This window comes from Colletotrichum aenigma (assembly GCF_013390185.1).
Source record: "Colletotrichum aenigma strain Cg56 chromosome Unknown KSG_Cg56_contig04, whole genome shotgun sequence".
NCBI lineage: Eukaryota > Fungi > Ascomycota > Sordariomycetes > Glomerellales > Glomerellaceae > Colletotrichum > Colletotrichum aenigma.
Genome location: NW_023500910.1, coordinates 1,923,725 through 1,943,586, shown reverse-complemented (window position 1 = coordinate 1,943,586; position 19,862 = coordinate 1,923,725). Strand labels below are relative to the sequence as shown.

General features: G+C 54.3%; 4 protein-coding genes across 4 annotated transcripts; 1 reads left to right on the top strand and 3 right to left on the bottom strand.

Annotated features, from left to right (window-relative positions):
* Nucleotides 1-2,101: 2,101 nt before the first annotated feature.
* On the bottom strand, nucleotides 2,102-3,994 carry FRQ (Frequency clock protein; the record flags this gene model as incomplete). The annotated part of the gene is made up of 1 exon (XM_037321645.1): nucleotides 2,102-3,994. One exon carries the CDS (start codon nucleotides 3,992-3,994, stop codon nucleotides 2,102-2,104), a length of 1,893 nt encoding a protein of 630 aa, XP_037180078.1.
* A 9,997-nt stretch (nucleotides 3,995-13,991) lies between these two features.
* Nucleotides 13,992-14,666, bottom strand: CGCA056_v006393 (Protochlorophyllide reductase A; the record flags this gene model as incomplete). The annotated part of the gene is made up of 1 exon (XM_037321644.1): nucleotides 13,992-14,666. The coding sequence occupies one exon, from the start codon at nucleotides 14,664-14,666 to the stop codon at nucleotides 13,992-13,994; it is 675 nt and encodes a 224-aa protein (XP_037180083.1).
* A 1,128-nt stretch (nucleotides 14,667-15,794) lies between these two features.
* On the top strand, nucleotides 15,795-16,469 carry CGCA056_v006392 (uncharacterized protein; the record flags this gene model as incomplete). Its single annotated transcript, XM_037321643.1, has 1 exon — nucleotides 15,795-16,469. One exon carries the CDS (start codon nucleotides 15,795-15,797, stop codon nucleotides 16,467-16,469), a length of 675 nt encoding a protein of 224 aa, XP_037180084.1.
* A 1,974-nt stretch (nucleotides 16,470-18,443) lies between these two features.
* Nucleotides 18,444-19,584, bottom strand: CGCA056_v006391 (putative mitochondrial carrier; the record flags this gene model as incomplete). Its single annotated transcript, XM_037321642.1, has 2 exons — nucleotides 18,444-19,252; nucleotides 19,479-19,584. 2 exons carry the CDS (start codon nucleotides 19,582-19,584, stop codon nucleotides 18,444-18,446), a joined length of 915 nt encoding a protein of 304 aa, XP_037180081.1.
* Nucleotides 19,585-19,862: the final 278 nt, after the last annotated feature.

The following is a 19,862-nucleotide window of genomic DNA, read 5'->3' as shown; positions in this document are numbered from 1 at the left end:
TTCGAGACTACCATAACCGTGGCGGAAGGAAATTATCTCAAAGTTTGAAAGCGAGGGTTCCAACCGCAAGCTCAGTAAGAACGTAGCGCCTGTTCATTGCCGCTGAAATCGCATCTACGCGTGGGAAGGAGTGATTAAATACGCCCCGAGACACGGCGCTCTAGGTAGAGGCTATGATTTAAATGGATGTAAATTCAGCGGGCAGTCAAGCCTTTGAAATTTCTCGCCAAAGACAATTTTGTCGCAGAACCAGCATTTCAGCGTGCTTGGATGCGTGGGTTGGTGAGCGGATGCGGCGGGAACTCTGAGCGGCAACACCGCACACTCGTCTCTCGTAAAGACACCCGGCGCTCTCACCAACCATATCGTAACACATTCCTGATCATCAGAGGGGCAGATTACGCTGCGAATACCATTACTACAATAGTGGGAAGCAGCGGAGTGCCTAGAAGCGAAACCCCTCGTCGCGACACGTCACACATGTTCTGAAGCCAACACCGCCAGAGAACATCATACCAGGGTTAACTTGAATTGGAGTACGAGTTGCGCTGTTCATTTTCCTTGGTGGCTCTTAGTTTGTCTACCAAAAGATGCTTTTATACCAACTGCAGACAGCAAACTGGTCCTAGAAGCAGATGGACCCTCAAGTTGCTAGTTCTCGCCACGCAAAACTACCCACAGCGCCGGCAACACAGAGTATATGTATATTCCAAGACCAGGTTTGTTAGTATTAAGCACTTCACAGGAAATAGTTTTATTCGCTTTGTCTATGTAATGGAAGTTTCCTTTGAAAACCTCGATTAATGGTCACCAGCGCTGCGGACCACCAACCCACCTTAGTCTGATGCCTCCTAAACCTTTCCTTGAGTCACCCAGGACCAGGCAACCCTAATATACCTCAACGTCATCTGGCAATACGACGACAACAGCACCCAACAGAAGTAATATCCAGATATTGGTGTTGGTAAGCCATCCACTGCAACTCTTCTCAGCATGAACACCGCGTTGAAAAACGCCACTGGCCAGAAACGAAGAGATCACTCGCATCCAAGATTAGTATGCAGTCCGTCCGACCAACTGTGAAAACGGAACTGTGGAGAAGGTCCCGGTAATTACAATGCCAAAGGACTAACCCCTGTTCAGGATGGCATCGCCCCTTTTTATACCACAACCGCCGCCTGCCAAACCTCTATGGTATGCAAAACACAACACCTCAATCCCATTCAACTGAACATGCCAGAACAAATGTCGGGTAGAGTGACAGCATAGTTCCATTCATCAGTGCCCCCCAATTTCAAGGGACCACTTCTCGCCTAATGACCTCGGAATGCCATCAGCCACCACCAATCCCCCGATTCAAAAGCCATCCGTGCTTAAAGAACCGCCATCCACAGAAAAGTGCCCGTAAACTATTCGAAATACACTACCAAAGACGACGACGACGACGATAGAAGCCCCAGACTCCCGCATCTTCCACACCATCAAGCACCACCAGCCCCCCAGAGTTGTGAATCTTAAATGCCAATCCTTCTGCTTAACCCTTCAACGACTCTCTCACGTGATGGCATTCATGTGATTTTGCTGGTTGTCTGCGTTTGGTGGTCTATGGGAGCCGGGATGGGCCTTTTAAACAGAAAAGCATCCGATGCATCCCACATCGTCGTTACTAGTTCACTATTACCGCCGCATAGGCTTGCATTATCAATTAGCCGTGATGACGGAACACCTGCTCAGCAACATCTGCAACATTACAAGTTCAAATTCAGCTCGTCAAGCAATCCAGAGCAACCCAGGCAAATTGTTGAAAGGGGTATCAGTTGTTGTTGTAAGTAACGCTCTCGAAACTCCTCATCTATAGCCAACCCCTAGCACTTTTCGCGATGAATATTTTCGTCTTCTGCAGGCTTGCGATAGTCATCCTCCGTGCAACTATCCAAACTGCGAAAAAACAAATGCGACAGGTGTTGTGCAACTTTGTATCGTATTGAACGCTTTCGCCCGGTGTAACTCCTCGCAATGCCCCACAGTTAAACAAAGATGTTTGAGCCATAAATGGTGAATGTTTCTCCAGATCATATTCCTCCGATGTCAATCACCCTTCTCAGCCACTCTCCTCGCGACCACTGCTGTAGCCGCTCTCAGCCCCGCCAGCTGTGGCAACAGAACTGCCCGTTGCAGCTGGGAGCTCAGCACTCAAACTTTTGCTTCGACCTCGCACAGTACCAGCGGCAGCCACAGCACTGCTGCTGCTGGTGCGGCGAGCGTCTCTTGGTTGAGTGGGAATCTTAATCTCCTCACTGCTGTCGTCTCCTGCTTCTTCACTCGGCTCATCCCCATCATCCGGCTCCTCTCCCTCCTCGTCTCCGCTGGTCATCTCTTCATCTTCAGGGTAGGTGTTCTCGAACACATGCGGGAGTGCACGGGTGCCGATCGAAGGCCTGGGCTCAGGGTCCAGATCAGTGTCCAAGTCGGATGATTCCGATTCATCCGAGTCACTATCAAAAGCGAAGTACATTCCCGGAGGAGGCAGTGGCGCAGGGTTCAACTTCTTGACGGTTCTTGCTGTGTACTGAATGTTGCTGCGGGGCGAGGCCGTCGTGGTTTGCGGCTGACCCAATACCTGGGTGGACGACGAGTTGAAGGGCGATGTGATTCGATGCACCAGATCCGGGACATCCTCTGGCCGTAGCTTGCACGAAGTCGTAGCAGGATCTTTCTTCGCGCGCCTGGTTGTTGCAATGACGGTGAAATGGTCATCGGGAATTACGCCGCTGAGTCCACATGCTTCCAGTATGATTTGCGGAGTATTTTGAGGAGCATCCGACCAAGGGAATTCGGCTTCGAGTTCCACATCAATGTCAGAATCGGTCTCCTCAGTCCCTACGGCAACGCTAGGAACTTTTCTTCCGTCGCTGAGTGGTCGATACGGAAGTGCTGAGCCTGAGTCGGTGCGATGAGGCGCATCAGGTCTGAGGAATCCGGTACCGGTAGATTGCTGCTGCTCTTGACCAGTCGAAGTAATGTAAGATGAAGGAGACGAATCGCCGGGATCTCCAGACAAATCAGTGCAGAAAGGCGCTCCGCTGTAGTAGATAATGGCTCCATCCAGACGCTTCCTCTTTCGACGGGTTGAACCAGATCCGCTGTTTCCCCATCGCGATTCGCCGTTGTTGCTATCCTCACCGCCGGCACCGAATGAAGATCCGGTGTCATCCAGAGATGTCTGCTCGGCAGAGGATGATTGATGCAGGAACATAGGCTTGTAGTGGAAACTGTCGGCCGAAGAAATCTGGTGACCCAGTTTGGAGTCTGACGTATGCTTCCCCGACGAAGTGGACAGGTGACCGCTCTTGGATTGTTGTGTGACTTTGCGCTTCTTCCGCTGGCCATCCGCCTCGGCCTCTTCGGATTCGTCCGAGCGACTCATCTGAGACGTGTCTCCAGAACTATCACTGCTAAACTTGGTTCCCTCCATACCTCCACGCCAGCGGATCTTACGGCCATCTGGCGACAGCTGAAATTTTGTGCTCCTCTCGGAGACGGCGGTGCGAATGTAGTCGGGAGCGACGTTGAGCATGTGAAGCTGGGCCATATTGCACAGCAGGTTGAGGTAAACCCAGCCATCCGCGTCAGGAGAGACGTCATCGTAAGTTGCGAGGCCCGTCAAGTGAGGAGGTGCGAGGCCCAGATGCCGGATGTAGTCCATGTTTTCAGTTGGATTCTGTAGCCGGTCGGGATCCAAATCCCGCGGCCGGGTGGGTCGCTGCTCCGGGGGCGGAGCATCGGGCGGCGATGTGCTATTCTGCGTGACGGCCGAGTTACCTCCGGAGTCCGGTTGGTCGTTCGAGTTCGTTGCTGAAGTGTTATCCTTGGGCTGACCCTTCTTCTCCTCGGACGCGAGAATGCGAGCTTCTCGAGAGGGCTCGTTCAAAGCCGTGAAGACGTTGGCCGGACCATGATTGGTAGTTGTATGACCAGTAGCAGGCTCTACCATAATGGGCGCCATTTGGGCAATATTCGCCGCAGACTTCGGCTGATGGCGGGTGAAGTTCCTACCGGTAATCCGTCCCGTGAAAATTTGCTCCAATCGTCGCACAATGAGCTTCTTCTTATCCTTATCCGTCATAACCATGTGTCGCGGATACAATCCCTCGGGTATGTCCTTCAAGTAATTCTGCACCTTCTGCTCCGATGATCGTGCCCTGGAGCTGATTGATGGCCGCGCAAGAGATGTGCCGGATGAGTGGGCGCCCGTCGACATGGAAGCGTAGGCAGAGTCAACTGGCCGGGATTGGGAACCGGAAGATGACGATGCATGTTTCGACATAGATCCGGATCCGGAATCTAGCCGGGTGGTGTGTCTGGACTTCTGGCGGGCTGAGGATGCCTCAGCGCTCGGTGTGTTGCTCTCCAAACCAGCCGCAAACTCGCGGAGGGTGCTCTCGAGTTCTCTCTTCTTTCGCTTAGGCAGCCCGTGAACCTTAATCTCGAACAGCTTGTCCCTCTTCATCATTTCAGGGCCTCTCTGCTTGTGTCGCTTCAATTCATCCCTGAGTTTCTTGATCTCAATAGTCAAGTCGTCGATAACGCTTCGATAGTCGTCGGCGCTGCTGCTATGTGTAGCACTTGGCTTGAGGGTACCGGTGACAGGAGGCTTAAGCAGGTGTTGAGGATAACTGCCGGGTGCCTTCGCCACGTCTTCATTAGAGGAATCGCTCTCCTTCTGAAAGAAAGGAGGATCAACTGAATCAGGTCGTGTCAGATAATAGACTTTAGATACTCACTTCTCAACCCATATGACTTACCATCCATGGCGATGGAGTATTCGGCGGTGGGATTCTCATTGTTCTGGTCAAACCATCTCTTCGGGTCGCTAGGTCCAGTGTTGTGTGATTCACCCGACGATTGTCGCCGAGGCGAAGCAGAAGATCCAGAGCTGGCTGCGGCTGCGGCGCGCGAAGATGCTGCTGTCTCGCTCGCCTGACGAGCCAGGCGATGGTGCTGGAGGGTTACTGAATTCTCGGGTGACGAGCGGCGCGGAAGCGGGTGGCCTTTGGGCGACGTCGGGGGCTGAGCCCCTGAAATGTGCTTAACGTCGGGCATGATGGCGGCATAGAGTCGTCGGTCTATAGCCTGTTGTGGTATTCGGTTGTTGTAAGTACTATGAGTCGCGCTACGTTTGCGGCATGGGTTTGGTGGTGAGTTGGTTGTCGTAGTGGTAGCCGTCGTGTCGGTGGGTTCCACTTGTCCAAGTGGAAGAAAGGTGTAGATAGTCGTAAGGGTAGCGGTTGCTTCTGTTGAATTGACGGTTTGTCAGTATTGAGAAATTCAAAGTAAATACGGCGGTTTGGTATTGTCGAGGTGGAAGGCTGTATATGTCGAGGGTGATGGTGGACTGTGATTGGCTGAAGCATCGATCGATCGATCGAAAGCTCAGAGCGAGGTATGACGACAACCTTCGTCAGAAGTCGACACTGTGAGAGGGTAACACCTACAATATTGGCAACAGCCTGCGCCTCAGACGACCGCTAAAACTATTAAAAAGTCCCAGTGCTGAGCCGCGTTAATTGACCGAGCTGCTGCTGGCGCAGGCGAAATCTCACTGTCGCGGGCGATGTCGTGCAACCGACAGCCAGGTGTGGGCGCGACAGCGATCAGTCAGTCGTCGGCGTTAATAAGGCCGCAGAGGCCACTGGCCTTTGCTTTTGCCCTTTGGTGGGTGTCAGGGACTAGAATAAATAATCCAGGGTCGCGGGAAAACGAAGATGTCGACAAGTTGCGAGGCGCCGTGTGGGTATGTCGGTGGGGTTCGGTGCGAAAGAATTCGTCTCCGCGTCCGTGTGGGAAGCCAAGAATCACTCAGAAGTGGCGATGGGTCGCTTCCTGGTCTCTCGAGCCATGCAAAGGTCACTGCAGATGGTTTTCCCACAGGCGATGGACACAGATCCGGATGCTGAGTCGAGATACACTGCTCAAACAAGGACCTTCAGAGGTTTGGCCCGTTTGGATCGTTTTCTCGTGACAGCGAAGCAATATTGTTCGGGTTCCCGGCGAGTGGACCGGTGATTGTCGCGTGGTGGACGTGTGGGTGCCGGGTCGACAAGCGGAAGCAGCTGGATGCGTCGAAGTAGTCGTTGGTCAGTCCCTGACAGCGACACGGATATGAAGATGAGGCTGTTGCAAATTCGGGCTTCTTGAGTGCTGAATGTCGGAGATATTGATGGCGAGAGGCAAGAGTGGTGAGAGAGGGCAGGAGTATAGCTGGAAGTGATCTTGAGAAGAAGTTGGTACTTGGACCCCACGCCCCTCTCCGGCGAACAACAAAATCGGACAATACAAGGCCAATCTACGTCGGGTCAAAGACAAGGAACAGGAGCTTGGGGAGGGCGACGGCAGGAGGCACGAACGGCACACCCTTGAGTTGGGGGCTATTCACGAGTTACCACTTACCCTACCTCTTACCTTCCTGGCAATCTATCCATCCATCCATCCACGCAGCACCAGTACCCTAGATTTGTTTAGTCCCGGGTAGGGGAGGGGTGTAGACTGCAGAGCATAGGCAGCCCAGGGCCAGCAAGGGCTTGCGAAGATGGGGACCACGGCAATGGGATCTCAGCCCATGCCCTACCAAGCAAGCAAGCTGCACCACCACCACCTACCTCTTGGGCTGGCGATGGGCTGGCTGGCTCGCTCAGTGTCGAGATGCCGTGCTGCTGCAAGGCAGGAGACGGGAGCAATTGGCAGAGGTGAGCGAGGTCGAGTTCAAGGTTGCGAAACGTTTCGAGAGGTCTAGCCAGTTCCCCACGCGCAGGTGGCAGGTGCGGCCCCATACCAGCTCGAATGCTCTTTGGTCTGATCTCCAGGGAAAAGCAGGGGTCTTGGGATCGGAGTCAATCGAAGAGGAAGGTGGGGCGACTGAGGAGGGCGTGGCGCAACGAGGAAGGGGGCGTGTGTTTTGTTTTCTAGTTCACTTGGTCTGGTCCACCGTCTGGTTGCTGCTCTATCCGCTGGGCGGACCACGGACACGGAGTACGTTCCAGGGCATCAGCGGCAAGCAGCCAGCAGCAACGACCAAGCGAGGTGGAAGAAATGGAATGGATGCATGGAATGGAAGAAGAAGCACCAGGCCCTCTTTCATGCCTTCCACCTGTTGTAGTGTCCAGTCCTTTCCAGTAGGTCTCGTCTAGCTTTGTCCACTGAAGCTCCCGACCGAGGAAAGAGCGCCTGCGGACGTCACGTGTACCTGACTGATTGCGGTGGCAACTGCCAACTTTTCAACAACAGTAGAAGCCTCCGTCGCGGCTATTACCGTTCCCAAGGTCCTTCTACGCAGAATGTACTCTACAGGCCTTGAAAGTTGGTCAAGGTTTGCTGTCGCCCGCGTGGACCCCAAGCCGGCTTCCCTGGCTTGACCATCCTTCGCCGTTGTCGTTGCTCAGCTTACCCAGCCTTGTCACCTTGTCCAAGGAAATCCGCCGTAGGGATCAGTCGTCCAGCTGAAGCAATCCGTCACCAGAGCCATGTGCCCCACGAACAGACCCCGAACTCTGAGTGGCTTCAGGACCGCTTGTCCAATCACCGCAGCCTGCGATTGAAGAATTCAGGAGCCGATCGCTGCTTCATCGCAGCGCAGTCCAAAAGAAGTTCACTTGTTCCCGGCGGTTAAGGCTGTGCTTGTTTCCTCGTATGCACGCCAGACCACCCTCGCCGGGCACAGCACCACACCACCACACCCACAGCTCTCCGACGCTCAACCCGACCCGTCGTGAGTACCGGCGACAGGCGACACCTGGAACACCTCAGTCGACGGCATAGTGGAATGAGTTCGACGGCTACCGCGTAGGACATTCCTACCGCAACCAAGACAGAGTGCAACAGACTGGCGGGCCATCGAAACCGTTCACTCTTGGCCAGGACTACCCCAATGACTAGTGCTCGCTTACGTCACGCTAATCCCACTGCAACTGTGCAGCCGAGACCAGTGCAGCGCAGTCAGTCACAGTGTGGTCCAGCACCAGGACGCCGCTGGGCGGATGCTATCAGCCCAGGCAGGCTGTATCGTTGCATCTGTACACTACCGACTCGCAAGACAGGCCAGCCAGCCCGATGATCTGGGCAAACTCTGACTGAACTTCGGCACTTGGAAAACCTGCTCAATGCTTTCTTCTTCTGCCCTAAATCACGTCCGCAGCCTAGGTACCGGCCCTGTCACGCAGCGACGCAGCGGCAGACACGGCGTCCTGGGTTGCATGGCAGGGCATGGCTCGACAGGCAGCTTTGTATCCGTACCTAGCAAGCAGTAGGTTCCGTTCCCACTGAAGGTCAGGTCAGGTCAGCCGGCCGTGCATTCGTCAACGGAGAATCCCCGAGTCCGGGCCTGTCGCTGCAGCCAATCCCCGGCCCTCCACCAATGACACGGGCCACACGGTGCCCCGTCTCCTCAGGGGCCAGTCCGCAATTCCGTGAGCCCACGATCTCGCTTTTGCCGTGTCATCGAGGCTTCGGTCACCCGGCCGCCGCTCCGACTTACAGCATTAGTTGGCCTTCCTCGCTGTTATTGAAATAACTATCGGCTGAGCACGCACACGCACACGTAGCCCGCCCGGTCTCATTTCATGCCGCCTCTCATCGCCGATGCCTTTTCCTCAAGGACAACGAGCCTGCCGCCCTCGCCCTCGCCCTCGCCCTCCCTCTCGTCGCTCCCAACCATCCGTCTACGACCAGCCAAATCGCAGAAGAAAATCCGCCCGGGCCAGATTCTCTTATCTGCTGATTATCGACATCGGCATCGACGCCCACGAACGCACGTGTTCCCACCATCAGCCTGCCACCCTGCTTATTATCCTACTCTACACCGCGACTCCGATGCAGCCTCCAGAAAGGGTCGTCGCAGTGCCAATCAATTGTCATGGGATCTGCCAACCTTCATGTCGCTGTTCTTTCTCAGCGCACCCCCAGGACCCTAGAGTCTTCTTCACTGCTGTTCCCGCCAGGCCCAGAGACGTTTCGCTCGACCAGTCAACGCCTCCGGAGGGACGTCCGTGATCAACAGCCACCCCTCCGGATCCGATGATTGGCTGCACAGTCCTCCTCTTCCATCATTGCAGCTTGATCGACAGGCCAGCCCTTGCACCATGGCACGTCACCGTCTGACTACGCAGTGCGCCAATACGTCGAGAATGGAGGGGGCTCTCTGTCATGGCGCGCGACACAATTCGTTGCCACTGCACCACGCCATTCACTGGCCTGACCAGAGCACGCAGTACTAGCCTTTCCAACCATCTTTCTCCTCTTCCAGTACGTACCTTGGTACTTTAGCATATGTCACTCAGGCACAACCCCTGGTCATCCCCCGCGGTTTTTTGGGTTTTTTTTTTTTTTTTCTTTTTTCAGGGTCCTCTCGGGCAGAAAGAAAATTCGACCAATTTCTACGAGGCACGATTATGACGAAAATCAAGGCAGACGTGCAGCAGCTTGGTCACATTCCAGGTCCTTCTGCGACACTCGGCCAAGTCTCGGCTTGAGGGTCGATTATGACGAAATAGGGGTCTCTTCAACCGCCGCACCCGTACCCGGAGACAGGTCGTTGAAATGCCTCAGGTGCGGGTCGCATCGACTCGGAGCATCGGGGTGGATATCGCCGGCGATGGAGATGTGCGGCACGGTTGGAAGGCCGCACGCTGCCGAAGAGAAAGAATGAACGGCCCAGGCAGACCCTCAACTCCGCCCGGGTTTTCAACACCGGAGCCGGGTGTTAGACCATGTCTGTGTGAGAAACAGCGCTAAGCGGGTATCAGCCAATCAGCCAGAGGCTCCTCTGACCTTCTCATTAAGGTTCCGCCCCTCGATCTCTACGAGCCGCAGCGTTAGCGTGGATCGGGAGCATAGGGGGACCCTTCGTGCAGCTCGCGACGCCGCATCCACGTCGCCCGGTGGTCCATCGCCATACCCGGCTGGCCTCGATCGCCGTCTCAACCACTCTTAGCCCACCCGTTGTGACAAATTCGCGATCCAGACTGTTCGGCGCAATTCAGCAGATTCCCATCGCCGCGGCCGCGTTTCCGCATCTCAAAACCATGCGGATCTGGGAAATTGGCCCCCTACCACCTCGCCTTCACCCCAGACGTCTGGTCCTACCGTTCCATTTGCCATCTGGCCAACGATGTGGAGAAAGTCCATCCAGAGCCTCGGGCACGCACAACATGGAGGGGAGTGTGACTTCGATTCTGCACGCCATCAGGTACGCGACGAGAGGGACGAACAAGGGCAGATCTCCTGCGGCACGGTGCTGCCTTGCCTTGTGTTCCTTCCGCGCGGCCACACATCGTCCCTAGTGCCGTTGGGTGTCCTCGCTTGGATTGGCCACGCGCAGCAGCTCTTCCGTGGCCACGTGAGGGTGTTACTCATGGGCCCTGGCAGCTCGTCTGCCTTCTGACAAAGAGTCGCGGGCTGGGACTGACTACGGCGGCTATGGCAAGTTGCCTCTCTGTCAGGGGTTCCGCTGGCTGACTGTTCGCCCACCCGCAGCAGCCGCCCTGCCTGACAGCAGCGCCAGGCCCCTGCAACAACAGCTCTGGATGCCGGGCGATTCCTCTGAACAAGCTTACAAGCTTATTCCTCCCGTTACATCTCGTTAACTGGTTAGCGACTGATCGTTATCCGATCTCATTGATCTGCGGGGCTCCCGCGGATCTGTGATTGCGGGCAGCAACGAGGTGGTGCCCGAATCCCGCCGCTCCCTACGCGACCCCCTGAGTGGTTGTCGAAAAGTCCAGAGCAGTCTCGGTGTGCCACCCACCCCATCCCACCACACCGACATCAAGGTGCGTTTACGCAGTACCCCCCAAAGATTACAAACATGTTTCGCGCCGACAAGCTTCCGTATTATTGCAGAAGTGTCAGGGAGTTTGTGGAGGGTGATGGACGAACAGGAAGCCCGCCGATTCGGCACGCCAGTCAGACAACCCTGGCGAGCTTGACAAGAGACTGAGCCGATCTCTGGAGCTGCACAGGTGAAGTCTGTCGGCTATTGGGGGAATCTTCTGCTCGCACTCGCCTTCGCAAACTCCGATAGCAGGTTTCTCCCCTCCGCCCAAAACCCTGAAGGGGCTATCGGCGCCATGTCCAGGCCGCACCCCCTTATTGGCCACAGGAGCCCGGTACACGTCCACTGGTCTCCGTCAGGGTCCTTCCCGAGCGGCCACGAATGGAACGGTCGTACGCCAACGTCAGCCCACACCGCTGGGCGCACTTATCCCTGTCCAACGAGCGCTGGTGGAGATTTCTGCGACTCCCAGAGACGTTGTGAGTCCAACAAAGTTCGTTGGTTTGATAGAGCAGGATCGACGTGGCAAACTGCCTGAGCTCCTGCTTGTTTTCTCCATCCGAACAGCTTCCTCGTTCCTGTTCCTGATCGGCAGCCACGGAGAGATCCAAGATGTCAGCCCCTGGCGCACGCGTGGGAAGCGGACAGACAGCTCCGAGGCTGGGGAAACCGATGGGGCGGGCGGCCGGAGACTTTCGACCGGCGTGCGTTGCCTGCCGGGTGGCAGTGTAACATCGCGGCTTCATTGCGGGAACATCATAAAGCCCTTGTTACCTACCCCCGTTTTTCCCATTGTTTTCCTATGCCTTTGTTCTGTTTCCCATCCGCGAGTGGATCGCAAAGAAGACCCTGAAAGTTTCCATCTTCGAGATCCAAGGGGCTGAGAGATGGCACCCACCCTTTGCAACTTCGTGGCCCACCCGGGACCTCTCTCCGTGCAACCACGCGCCCGCCCCACCTAGGGCAAATGATCGTGAACGTCCGCACAACTCGGCATCCACAACATTTGGCAAGATGGCCGAGCGGTCTAAGGCGCTAGCTTCAGGTGCTAGTCTAGAAATAGGCGAGGGTTCGAATCCCTCTCTTGTCACAATCTCACGGCGTTGAGCCGTCTCTTTTTGGTGTTCTGGAGACATTTTTGTTGTTGCGACGTTTGTCAGTATGCATACGTCGTGAGGCATGTCGTCCGACACGTGTGGAAGTTCCCAGTTATGTCGTGATCCTGTGCCTTGTGCGACTGCGATCAGAAGAAGGCTCAGCCGATGGCGTTGGGGCCTGGCCACCCTTGGACTGTTTAGCCGTACCTCTCGGGAACCTCTTCCTGTTATCGGGCAAATCTTCAGGGCTCTAGCCCCTCCTGTAGGAATGGAGATCCGTGAGATTCGCCGTTACACACCTCCCTTGGGGCCCTTCAGGTTGAGGTATACGAAGAGCCGTTAGGTTGTACAATCAGTGTGCTATACACTTCCACGCTGTCGCCGTCGTAAGTGTATTTTAAGGAATATTCTGAGAATGCGGGTGGCATACGCCGCTGAGGGATTGTCGATGAATGCATAGTTAGTAAACTTGGTAAATGGTCTTGAGAGTTGTGTCACTCTGGGTTCCGAATCCGGAAGTCACCACACAGTCCCTGGCTGCGGCATTGCTCACAAGCTATCGCCAATTTTGCGGTTCTTATATCCCAGTCTCCAATCATGCCCATGCCTCTTGACGTTTGGGCATTCAACTCCAGAAGCCTGCGTTTCACTCAGCCGCGTCGCGGACTGACGGGTCCTCCGGTCCCTCAGTTGCGTAAAGGGGGTGTTCTCGCATTCGATTAATGTTACACCAATCGATTCTTAGTTGGAATCTTCTTCAGTAGGAGGCTCCTTGTGCGACAAGTGTTTGTTGTTGTTGTCATTCAAGGTCCCGGTTGGCGAAGAGTGGGTGACCGTGGGACTTGCCGGGGGCTCGCCATGTCGTTGTAGTCGGTTTCTTCAGCTTGAATACGCCGAGGGGGACGGACGTAAGACAGTAATACACCGCAAGAATTTGACTTGGTTAAAGGGGATGCCACCACGGGGCCCTGCCTTGGCACTCGATAGCAATATCTTACTCAACTGAAAACGTCCACGGCGTCATACATCTTTGCGTGTGTTCATGAACATCAGACTGGCTGCCGGGCTATAATATAGCCCGAAACTGAGGTTATAGTCTGATGAAACTTTGACAGGCATGCATAGCGGGACCTCGAGGGGTGTCGTTCAAAGCTGGGCGTTCGTCAGTCTGACGGAAATCCGGAGGAATCCGAAGGTATATAATGTCACTTCAAAGCAAGGTGTATACCCTGGAAGACAGGACAATGACGCGTTATATTGTTGCGGTGTGGTCCTTCGAAGCCCAGCGGCAAACACGTCGCTTCGCTCGTCCAGCAGACCTCCGAACCCTCGTCAGAGACCTGTCTCCCAGAAGAGTTGGAATTCGAGGCTGCGATCGTCTTTTATCTCTATCATCCTTGCAGATTATGTGTTTGTATACCCTAAGGATGCCGGTGACACTGAACCACATCTTAAACATGTTTTGGGGAGTCCGCGGTCTGCCTGGCGTTATTGCAATTTGACTCCGCCATTATGTTGCTCGAAGTACACAGCCAATTGGTGCTCTTGGATCAGACCGGAAGAATTTGCTGCCTTGGGTCTCAAGGTGTTGCAAAGGCAACTTCCGTTGCTAAATATATATGCGTGCCACTTTGGAGGCGTGCCGGAGCTTTCGTGGTAATGTGCGGGATGGGCTCCTTGAACGGCCGTTGGGGAGAGTCACAGCCATTGTCTCGACATTGTCCGTTCGCACTCGTGACCGGTGTTTCGTTCTACTAGCACTACACTATATCTATCCTAGGCTGGCAAGAGCTCAGGGCTTCCGGGCAATGTCGTCCTTTTAGAAACCCTATACGTTCCTACTGGTGAGCAAACCCTCTGAATACCACCGCATAAACTTGAACGCGCGCTCTGGCTGAATGGGCTGGTGGGATACAGTTATATGACCGAAGGTTGTGTGTATTGTCAGGAGGCGCGGACTTAGCAGGTATGTTGCACTAAGCAGGTGAAAATCACTGTGAATGGCCAGAGGCCTAACTATTATCCTTACATATAGGTTATAACCTCGAGGCTTCCTCAACATATATAGTTTAGCACAGTTCGTCCGTTACAAGCTCCTGCTCCTCGTTCAAAATATTCGCAATATACTCGCTTGTCCACTTCCAAAGATCCTCCTGCTTTACCTCATAGCTGCTGACACTCGACTTAATCTCGGTTCTAGCATCATAATACACACCGCTGGTAGATGTCTCTGATGCAACCCAAGCCAAATTCGACCCCGATTCCTGGGCCATCCAAACACTGAAAGACAGGACTCGACGCAGCAATGGGACGAGTGTGGGGAGCACTCTGCGCCAGAAAAATCTGAACACAGGTCCTGCTTCACGCGCCAAGCCTGTACCAGGCATCATACCTGGATCAAACACAACGACAGTCCATTGCTTGCCCGGAGTGCCAGCAAACCGGCGATGCAAGGCGTACGACCACAGGACGTTGCACAGCTTGCTTGTTGCATACCGCTGCATTCCGCTGTTTTTGGCTGCCTCGCCAGTTGGATGTGCCAGTTCTTCTGCAAAAGTGTAGTCTGCATCGGGCACACCCGTCTTTTGCGCTGGGTCGTGCGTTGCGCTGCTCGTTACGACGACCCGGGCATCTTCTGCAAGAAACGGTCGGAGAAGGTGGAACAAGGCCGCGTGTCCAACATGGTTGCCAAATGTTGCTTCCAAGCCGTCACTTGTGTACTTGATACCACCGGGAAACTGCATCGCGGCGTTCAACAATAAGATGGAGATTGGCGGCGTGCCTCTCTCGGAGAGAGCGATGGCAAAGGATCTGATGCTCTGCAGATTGCCCAAGTCGAGCGGGAGGAAATGAACGTCTTTGTGCCCTGTGAGTTGCCTTATGGAAGCGGCTGACGAGTTCGAATCGCTTCGAGATGCAATTATGATGGTGCCGTCTGGGAGTTGGCGGGCAAGGCTGGTTGCGGCATGGTACCCAAGGCCAGAAGTGCCCCCGGTGATGAGGACAGTTCGCTTGGTTTCCGTCATACTGTCGAAGAGATTGAGGGGTGTTGATGATAGAGAGCCATGATGGTCTGTGAAGGACGCTTGAGGAATTTATATTCAGACGCTCTACGTACTATCCAAGTCGGAAACGACGGTGGTCCTCTCGCTAGCAGGATCCCACATTACGGAGATACTTGACCATGATGTCTTCCCACCCAACTACGGACTACGTCTTGCCTCGGCGGAGCAAGCATGTTGCAGAAGCTCTTGAGATGCCTAGGAGTGAGTAATGTACCGAAACAGATCTCTATTTTGCGTAAGCCCAACGTGCCATGCCACACAGTGGAGCTCTTCCGAGATATGATGAGGGTTCGGACTAGCAGGGGTGTCATCAACCTGCAGCACGGACTTGCGAACTATCCGTATACCATAGTGGAATATTTTCGGCTTCCCGGCTTGGCACGTCTCCCCGTATCGCCCGTGTGCGGATGTTATGGCAACTCTATCACGAATACTTACTGTTTGATATTCTCTATGCGGCCCTCTCCCGTTCTCTTTTCTCCTTCACTACTTGCTACAAGTACTCTCGACTCTTTTACATTGCGGTTGAAGTACCATTTCGCCAGGGTTGCTGCGACAATGGCTCATCTGTCTGAAGCTGGGGGTGAGTGGAAAGAAAATTGGACGGTAGTGGCCAGTTCTACTGAGAGAAGGAGGCGACAAAATCGCTCGAATCAGAGGGCGCATCGTTAGTCTTCGCCTATACCATGTCCCCCTTCCACGCCCAGATGTTGATAAGGAGCAGGGAAAAAGAGACATCTGGAGCGGTGTGCGGCCGCTGCCTCAAACGACATTCCCGAGTCTTGGCTTATAGCCAAAGACAGGACAATGTCTGATGGCCGCACTGAACGAGACTACGACTCAAAGCGTGGCCATTCTAATGTGCGCAATGCCCGCCACGATTGGCCACTCAACTACATCCTCTTACACTGTCCTAAATCCCACGAGAAGGCAGCTGAGTTTGTGCGATCAGTCATCGTAAACTGTAGCATCAACGGACCGAGGCCCAGTAACCTACCCATACTCGCGCGTCTCAATGTCATCAACGCGTTGGCTATCAACGCCCTGAAACTGAACTTTCCGTTCGAGAAGATGTATCACGATGAATGCATTTCTCCATTCAACTTACAGGGTCCGAGACCCCAAGACGCCGCCACCTTGTTGTTATCCGTGCCAGATGGGCTTCGCCCAACTGCGCTGCAAACAACTATTCAGCACCATCCCTGGATCGATCTTTTCCCAATTCCTGTCATGAGAGATAATATTCTTCGAGGAATCGAAGCGGGTATAATCAATAAGGAAGAGTTATGTGGCGATATGATGAGAGTCGAGGATGCAGATGATGCGGTGGCGCCTTTTGCTGTCTGGGGAGAGGCTTGGGATGTCAAGGGCTGGGAGATAAGTACTGCATTTTTAGGAAAATGGGGTTGGCTGGTGCAGGGCTGCCCTGAAGTTCTAGAGGCAACTAAGTTCTGGAGAGAACGGCGAGGACGGACTAAGTAATTTCGAATGTCACAGCGCTATTTGGCCAGTCAATTTCCCTGGACCGCGGTCTGAAGGGTGTTGGAGCCTTGAGAAGCGTTAGACGCGGTGGGGCTGTTGAACATATCGGCCGCGTTGTTCGGCTTCTTGGAAGGCGTCTCGGGGGCATTGTCGACGTTGGCGATGGCGACTTTGCGCTTTTTAGCGGATACAGAGGCAAGGTAGGCAGCGGAGCCATCTCATGGAATTGATGGACGACAGAGAATAGTTTCACACATCACGCTTTGCTGCTGCACCTCAAACGCCTGGAGGGCTGATTAGAAAGAACAAGCAAGTGAATCATGAATGTCGCCACACGCATTAATCCGTCAAAACTGGATGTTGTTCTCATGCACTTCTTGCCGAGAAAGTCTGACAAGAGTCCTAAAACTTCTCTCCTATACGAAATCATTGCTGTCTGTCCTAGCCAGGCGAAGTTCAGAATACAGCAGGAGCAGCAGGCCCACGGGACGGATCCGGGGAACTGCGCATAGAGTACTCAGCCAACAATCGTTTCAGCAAAAGGTCTGACAAGCCTGCCTTATCACGTAGGTAGCAAATCTCTCTCTCTCTGTCTCTCTGTAATGACAACACACATTCTGCCATTGGCTCTTATTCGACTTTTAAAGCAAAGCAATAAATTACGGCATCAGGGTTGTTCTAAGACATTTTCCTGGATCCGATGATGCCAAATCGTTCGTAAGCTGTTCCACCATGGGGTTTCATGAGTTCTCGGTCTTGTGAGTAGTTATATTTCCCCAGGATGTGGCGCGAGACTTTCAGCCAACAGACGGAACGAAACATTTTTTTGTTGTCACCTCTCAGTGTACAAGGTATCTGTCAACTAAGACTTTGTCATATGAAATTTGCCATCTGACTATAAGTGTGAACTCCCTCCCACGGCAACATCTCTGCTCACCAGGTCTCAATGATTCACGCCTGGATACAGCACAACTAGGGATGACAGGCGTCGGAAGCTTAGTTGAGAGTTGAAAGACATAAATGCGAGTATTTGGGACTCTCCAAGGCCTCTTGTCCTAAGGTAGAATCACCTCTGCTGACAAGATGCCAGTGGTCTCGGGAGTCTTTGCCCATTGGTTTGCTGGCAAGTTGTGTACAAATGGGGCTCAGTTTTATAATCCCACCGCTGCCTCTTCTGAGCAGAATACACGTGTTTCGGATAGTCAGTACAGCATAAATTGAATGGACATGATTCGTAATGTAACAGTCAACGCGGAAATTTAGGGCGTCATACGCTTGGAGAATTCGCTGGTTGATTCCGGAGTGCTGTGTGCACATTCCCCTGTGGGTGCGGCAGCCACCAGCGCGAATCCTTTTCACGAAGCAAAGGCTCTCTGAAGCCCCCTTTGGTATCAGCAACTCCAGTATTCGAAGTGTATCAAGTCAAGAAGTTGGCGGACAATGGGGAATAGTCTCCTGCATCGCATGCTACCACTATCACAACTTGCTTTCGGTTTTCGATTGCCCTGATTACGACGACACGGTAACCTTGTAGAAAAAGTGTCTGCGCATTACAGAAAATACACCCGTGTTCCATTCTTGCCAATAACGTCTATAACATGAGCTGTAGACCCAATTTATACCAGCTCCATATCGACTTTGGCGTGGAACTGCACAAATGATCCCATTCGGGGCTGTCTATGACTCAGCCAAGCTTCATCGCCGCTCTCTGACCGATGGTTTCCCTTGTTACTCCTTGGAGGCTTGGATGCGCTTCGACAGTAAGACGGGCTCCATGAGACATTGAGAAGCTTTCAGTTCGTGTCATCCCGACGTCTTAACCAGACAGAGAAAGTTTCAAGTTAGGTTGCCAGTAATCCAGAAGATCCTCTATATTGCTCTACCCAAGATCCTGTCAGATATATGCTCCGCCTAGACAGTCGCCCGCCTTTTCCAAAACCTTATCATCCGAACACAACCCACATCTCAGGCCCTCTAGTTGATAGCTCTCATGGTCATCTCGACAACCGCAAAGGTACCAGCGCTCACAGGCATGGCCCTCAGCAGAGTCGGCACGATACCCCTCCAGAACCCCCTCAGCCCCTCGCCGCGGTACGTCTGCGCGAAGCAGTCGCGCATCGTCTTGTACCTCTGCTCGGCGCCGAAGCCGTCCGTCTGCATCTTGCTCTTGACGACGTCGAACGGGTAGCTGCCGAGCCACAGCGCCTCGCCGGCGAGGCCTCCGTACCACGCGACCTTGTAGCTGGGGATCTCCTTGCGGTCGACCTTGTTACGCGCCGCGTCCGCGTTCATCATCCACTCGAACGCGAGGAACCACACGCCGTACGCCTGCGCCTCGCGCCAGATCGTCACCGCCTCGCCGCGGTACAGGCCCTTGAGCACGCCGCCGTGCGCCGACAGCTTGCGCACGCAGTCGAGCGGGCCAGAGTACAGCCGCGCCGCGCCGTGCGGCTGCGTCTGCAGGCGGATGCGTACGTGCTCGATAGGGCCCGAGATGACCGAGTTGGCGACGCCCGCGAAGGCGCCCGCGGCGTAGTACTGGCCGTACGAGAGCGCGGGACTGCCGACCTTGGCGGAGTTGGCGGCCTCGAAGTAGCGGCGCGCCTGGTGGAAGGCACCGAACTGGATGGAGACGCAGGCGCCGATGCCGAGGAGCGGCGTGAGGGTGCCCTTGTAGAAGGCGAGGGGCCCTTCGTTCTTGTAGATCTGGGTGGCGGCGTCGACGGCTGTTGTTGCGGTTGTGGAGGTCTGGAGGCGGACCTTGACAATATCAAAGGGCTGGCCTGAGTACGGTTAGTATGCCAATTCATTGTACCGATCAATTGGGCTCATTGAGATGAGATATCATGAGAATATCGGTGGTGGGAGTGAGATGTCGTAGAGTTCGGATGTTCTTCCGAAGTCGGCCCCGTGCCGAAGCTTCAACTCGGGAAACACAAACTCATGCTCTCTCCGTTTGGATTGCCTCGACGATAAGACACAAAATGAGCCTAATACAGAGCAACTCACCCAGGAGGACCTGCGCAATACCACCAGCTGCACCGGCAAAGAGATCCTTGGCCGTCTGCAGCGCTCCGCCGCCAGCGATCTCGGGGTCGACTGCCGCGTCCGCCATTGTGTGTTCTCGGTCTGGATCTAACCCCGCGCCCAATCGCTTATCGGGGCCTCCCTCGGCTCTTTTTGCGACAGAGACTTAATGAAAAGTCTTGTGTTCGCGACTGGATGCGAGACTAGCTGGCAGAACTGCAGCGAGAGCACGGCGGCTTCAATTGACCGAGAGGCGAAATGGTGGTTGTTGGTTGAAGGACCCTGAGCTTGAGTAGCTTCAGGTTTAGGTGAGATTTATTTATCAGCTGCCGGTTCCCCAGAGAGCTGGTGTGGGGCATGCATCCA